Genomic DNA, 6380 nt, shown 5'->3' with positions numbered 1-6380 from the left:
CATGTATATACATATATATATATATATATATATATGACTGTTTTTTACCCTCGCTAGACCACTGGTGGTAAATAAAATTTCTAAAAAATTTTTTTTGCTACCCTGTATTTTATTAATATATATATATATATATATATATATATATATATAATCACAATGCCAGAACAGGTGGTGTGTGTGTGTATGTGTGTGTGCTAGTTACACTCTTTGCCTTGATACACATCATGTGATCATTGTAAATGAGTGTCACTGTCATGCAAATAGTCCTTCGTTTCTAATCTTAGGTGAAAACATGTTTGGTCATTGGAGAATATTACTTTACTTGAAACAGGTGAGGGTTGATTACAGGAAGGGTGTCTGGCTATAGAATATCCACCTTGGCAAATTTCCCTGAAAGTGTGTGAGCATAGGAAAGTGGACATGATGACGGTGTTGATGATGATGATTATGATGATGACAACAACAATAATGACAACAACGGTAAAGACAACTATGCTCGTGTTGATTAACTGATGTCTCAATGTATCACTTATGTTAGCATGAGATTTTCATCTTTTTTAATATAAATATGAACACTTTACTTATTACTTTACTGCCCACAAGGGGACAAGCAAGGACAGACAAACGGATTAAGTCGATTACATCGACCCCAGTGCGTAACTGGTACCTATTTAATCGACCCCGAAAAGATGAAAGGCAAAGTCGACCACGGCGGAATTTGAACTCAGAACGTAACGGCAGACGAAATACCGCTAAGCATTTCGCCTGGCATGCTAACGTTTCTGCCAGCTCGCCACCTTAAACCACTTTACTACTGGCAGGAAAGTATTAAAAAGATAAAGTTTTTAAACAAATATATTTCTCAAACATTTTTTTTTAATTGAATTTTAGTTGCCAACATTTATTACTCTCATTGTTCATGGAGTGGTTTTTTTTTACAATTCCCATTGTTATTTGACCTATCAACAGCTACCAATCTGGTTGCTTTTTTTTTTACTTTACACCTTCTTTATGTTGCTGGATACACAAGCATTATGTAACTGAGAATGTCTTTTGTTGCTGAAGTCTAACTAAATTATGGAACCTGGTAATATTGCAACCATGAGCGAGTGTTTATGGCTGTTCCCAACATACATTTAGAAAAGTCTTAATCTAGCAGCTCACCCTAACCAGTCTAGCAACTAAATCTAACATCACAAAGTTTTTTTATTGTTTTGAATCACATTTTTTTACAAAACTAGAATATTCACCATACAGTGATCATACAATACACAAATTACATTGAATATTCATGACTGAGGCTGTTATGCGACCTGTGCTCTAGTTTTGTATATACATATACATACATATTATATATGAGGGGGCATGCTGAAAAATTCCTGGCTTTGGGTAAAAGAAAATACATGAGGATCAGTTAATTATGATTTTATTCAATGTATACCCTTCTCAGATTCACACTTATTGCAGTCATGCTTCAGTTTTTCTAAGTTCTGTAATAGAACTCAGAAAGTTGGGCCTTCACCCAGGCCTTTCACAATACTCTTAAAGCCAGGAACTTTTCAGTACTCCCTCATGTATATTATATATATATGTATACATTTTTATCTTTTACTAGTTTTAATCACTGGATTGCAGTCACATCAAGGTACTGCTTTGAAAGGGTTAATTGAACAAATCAACCCCAGTACTCTTTTTTCTTGCTCTCCATTTTAAGATTGGCACTTATTTTATCAGTCTTTCTAGAAGAACTGCTAAGTTACTGGAAAGTAAACAAACACCAGTTGTCAAACAGTAATGGGAGACAAACACAAACACAAATATATATATAAAAATATATATTTATACATACCACTGGCTTCTTTCAGTTGTCATCTACCAAGTCCATTCACAAGGCTTCGGTCAGCCCAGGTCTATAGTAGATGACATCTGCTCAAGATGTCATGCATGGGACTGAAACTAGAACCATATGGTTGAGAAGGAAACTTCTTACCACTAAGCCATCCCTGAGCTTATACACACATAAATCTATGTGCTGGTGCCATGTAAAAAGGACCCGTGTTGGTGCAACTTAAAAAGCACCAATGCTGGTACCTTGTAAAATAGCACACATGTCAGCACCACATAAAAGGGCACTTTTGCTGGCACCACAAGAAAAGGGCACCATATAAAAAGCACCAAGTACACTCTGTGGAGTGGTTGGGTTCGTAAGTGCATCTAGCCATAGAAATTATGCCAAAATAGACAACTTAGTGCAGCCCTCCAGCTTACCAGCTTTGTTCAAATCATCCAACCCACACCAGCATGGAAAATGGGTGCTAAATGATGATGATGATGATATATGAAATGTACTGTGCCAGTGAGCCAGTCCTAAGCATGTATCATGAGTTAACTCCATATCATATTTGTACTCAAGTAAAGATCAAAGATGAACTGAAGGCAAGGATTATGGCAGTATTCACCAACTTAAACATGGAGACCATCCAGAAGAGCTGCAGAAGATTCCGAAGTTGTCTGTAGGCTGTGGTTGAAGCGAATGGTGATTTTATTGAATAAATTTACTCTAATATTTCAAGATATTTTTTTTTTGTGTAATGCTGGTAAATAGATCTGTTAAAATGAGATGTCAGTTGCTTTCTTTTTTGCATAATTTAGACGACAGTTTGTTCACCACACCGTCTCACATTTCCCATGGATGAGAAACTTACCCTGCAAATAACACAACTGTGACAATCTCTTCTGATTCTGTGAAATGTTTCTTTTCTCTCTTATTTTCAACTCTCTCCAACGTTTTTGAAATGATGGACTTTAAAGCAATGTAATGGAAAGGAACACTGGAGTCTGTTGTGATTTTGATAAACAACAAGTTATTGTGTACACAAGAAATAATAGTTGTTGTTACTATGAATGACAAAACATCAAGGGACTTTTTGTGTTTGGTGTAGTTGTAGCAGCAGATAAAGTGTGGTTAGTGATTGCTCACTGCTGATTTCTAGTGTTGTTCATCATCTGACTGTTCACTGCCTTAGTGCTGTCAGCTATTTCTGTGGATGTGTCAATGTGTGTGTGTGTGTGTGTGTCTGTTAATGCTCTCTCTGTCACAGCCCAAAGCTCTTAGTCTAGTAGTCACAATGTACTGAATTTATACTAGACAATAGGCTCAGAAGAAAGCGCGCCAAAAGAAAAAAAAAATCATTGTAGGAGCCTATTCGACACAAAATCATGATTGGTCAGGTTTTGTTAATTATGTGGGCAATATTCTAGTGACCTGTGATATCGGCGATTACTGAATATTCCAGCTACAGTAAACAATTCTTTTTGATCCACGAAGGTGGTAACTGATTAGTTTTCTAAACTTATTCAGTGATTATGACAAAACTAGACTTGGTCTTTATGAAAGGATTCAAAGAAAAATATAATGAACTAGAGTGATTTCGTATTGCACTCTTTACAGTCCAAATGAAAACTGGTTAATCTTTAGGTTACAAAAATGAAATAAAAAATAGTGTAATAGGTGTTAAATAATATGTAGTTAACGAATATTAAAAAAAAGAAATGCACGTTCTTCAGCGTGCAATTTTTTTTTTCCTATTCGTTTATTACACATTATTTGGTAAAAATTTACCTATTATTTAACACCTATTACACTATTTTTTTTTTTTCATTTTTGTGATTGGGTTTTAAACTAGAGATTAACCCACAAACTTCGTGCGTGTGTTAAAAAATATATAGCTTTTAATATTCACGTTTTAAAAAAATTTGGTGGGAAACATGGATAAGTGTCTTCATCCCTGGCCTTTGTTATTTTAAAAACAGGCGTGGCTGTGTGGTAAGTAGCTTGTCTCCCAACCACATGGTTCTGGGTTCAGTCCCACTGCGTGGCACCTTGGGCAAGTGCCTTCTGCTATAGCCTCGGGCTGACCAAAGTATTGTGAGTAGATTTCGAAGACGGAAACTGAAAGAAGCCTATCGTATATATGTATATATGTGTGTGTGTGTGTGTCTGTGTTTGACCCCCCCACCCCAACATCGCTTGACAACCGATGGTGGTGTGTTTACGTCCCCGTAACTTAGCGGTTCGGCAAAACGAACCGATATAATAAGTACTAGGCTTACAGAGAATAAGTCCTGGGGTCGATTTGGAGTCACTGAATGTCGCAATTAAAAATATAATGTGACATCTGTTTAACGTTGTTGAGTTCCGGACTGTTTAGCGATGACAATCCCGCTTTTAGCGAATCCGTTAACCGAGTTTTGTTACAGTTGGCTTTAATTTGAAGGTTAAGAAGTTGGAGGGGGAGGGGGTCTTGTAAATAATACGGCTACACAGATGCTCCGTCTGTGACCCGTTGTTTGAAATACTTTTCAAGTTAGGTAACTCTGAACAACTTTACGCAACAAACACATATCCTGGAGACAGAGAGAGAGAGCTGTAGAGTAATTTCCCTTGGTGTACACGTCGCTGTCCTTGCAATGGATTTAAATTATCCATTCACTCACTCGTTTCCCTTTCCACAAAATTCCCTAGGTTGCATGTTATGTACGATATACCGTAAAACTCCCACGAATAACACGTCCTTCTTTCGCCACTATCAAGATTAAAATTAAGTGTGACATAATACATGGTATAACATAAGTTATTTTTCCCACCCACTCAGACAATTAGGCTATAAAATCGAGGCGCATATTATATGGTATTATATTATACGTTCACTTTGTAGGGCGGCGAGCAGGCAGAATCGCTAGCATGTCGTACTTCACCTGTCGTTACATTCTGAGTTCAAATTCCGCCGAGGTCGACTTTGCTTTCATCCCTTCGGAGTCGATAAATTTAGTAGTAGTGATCGACTAGTCTTAAATTTAGTAGTAGTAGTAGTACTAGTAGTAGTAATCGAGCTTTCAGTATATATTATACGTGCACTTTTACGGTAGCTATTCGTACAGAATTCTTAATCAGTACCAAGTTTGTGAGTGTATAATATAATAACCTGAAGCAAATGCATTCAACAATATGACAGCGAGCAGTCCTACTGCTATAGATATTCCAGTAGTGACTATCTCGTTTATTGAAGAATATCTAGAACTGCATTGTGTAATCTGTCCTATGCATATTTACGACGGTAGGGTGTAAGTTGTGCGTGATTAGAACAACACCGTAGAAGCGACTTCGTTTCAACAGAATAAAGTCAACAATGATCGCGTGCACTAAAAATAGTAATTTCATATTTGTACACTACAAATCTACCATGAAAAAACGGTAAAGCGTGGACTGCTCCATCCTTTTGCAGATTTTCAGCAGATTTATGCTATGTATATTTTTAAAGAATCATAGTTTCATATGTCTATAACATAAATCTGAAAAAAAACTGCAGTATTTTACGCACTAGGTAATTTCCGACTCTATTGTATAGGAATGCCGCTCGATCGTAACAATTACCGATTGGTGTGATTCGTTTAACAATAATAGTGTATGGACTAGAAATGAAATTATAAAAGAAGAAAAGAAAACATCAAGAAATAAACTCACCAAGTCTATTCAGCCCATGACTAAAATGTCCACGTTTGTCTGCGGCAACTAATAATTCTGCTAATGCTTCAGCATGTGAAGATTTACCTCCAACTTTCTCAATACATCGCACAACAAACGAAAACAATTCTTCGGTGCTGACTACCACGAATTTAGCTGCTGCTGCCATGATTTCTAACAAAACTTCGTCTATCGGAGCAAAAACGACCTAGATTTGGGGGATTGGGCTAACACATATGCGTTTCTTTATATTTTTCATTTAATTGCCTTCAACTACCACTCACGTTTATCTTATCTTAACCTCCCCCTTTTGCACTCCGCTTGTCAAAAAAAAGTCATAATCTTTCCAATTGAAAGTTTACTTTCAAAAGCATCGTTGTTAAATCTTGTTCGCCGGCCTATAGGTTATTTAGCGGTTAGAATTGTTGAGCATACAATTGACACGTGATGTGAATTACTAAATTTCTATTTATGCTTAGTTTCGATAACAATATGCTATTTTTATAAAAGTGTTTTCTTTATATTTATATACTAATTCATGTATTCATTCACAATCGTTTTGTCAACCACCAATCATGTTTTAGATGAAGAAAAAAAAAGAGAGGGAGATTAAAGAGAGGGAGATTAAAGAGAGGGAGATCGCTTACACCTCGTACCCGAGAGACATTTAATATAACTCTTCTTTATAGGAATTTACTTCAGTGAAGCAGAAACTTAGAGATTCATTAAAAAACACAAAAACTCATTTTTTTTTTCTCTGTTGCTTGAGAGTATCTGTTGTGCATGTACGTAAAAAAGGTAACCACCTTCCTATCAAAACGGGATCAACTAAATGTCGATGTATGTCAACTTATAT

The 6380-nt window shown here is 36.3% G+C and overlaps 1 protein-coding gene across 2 annotated transcripts in view; it reads right to left on the bottom strand.

The window, feature by feature from the left end:
• LOC106871780 (uncharacterized oxidoreductase YjmC) overlaps window positions 1-5952 on the bottom strand; it is a 30700-nt gene extending 24748 nt beyond the window's left edge. The window contains exon 1 of one of the 2 annotated variants that reach the window (XM_014918423.2): window positions 5525-5952. In XM_014918423.2, coding sequence (XP_014773909.1) covers window positions 5525-5693 — 169 coding nt within the window. In that variant the 5' untranslated portion in view covers window positions 5694-5952. The remainder of the gene's footprint in view (window positions 1-5524) is intronic. The other variant, XM_014918422.2, reaches the window with a different exon arrangement.
• Window positions 5953-6380: the final 428 nt, after the last annotated feature.

This window comes from Octopus bimaculoides, chromosome 4 (genome assembly GCF_001194135.2).
Source record: "Octopus bimaculoides isolate UCB-OBI-ISO-001 chromosome 4, ASM119413v2, whole genome shotgun sequence".
NCBI lineage: Eukaryota > Metazoa > Mollusca > Cephalopoda > Octopoda > Octopodidae > Octopus > Octopus bimaculoides.
Note: the sequence above shows the minus strand (reverse complement) of the source record. Positions and strands in the feature narration are given on the sequence as shown.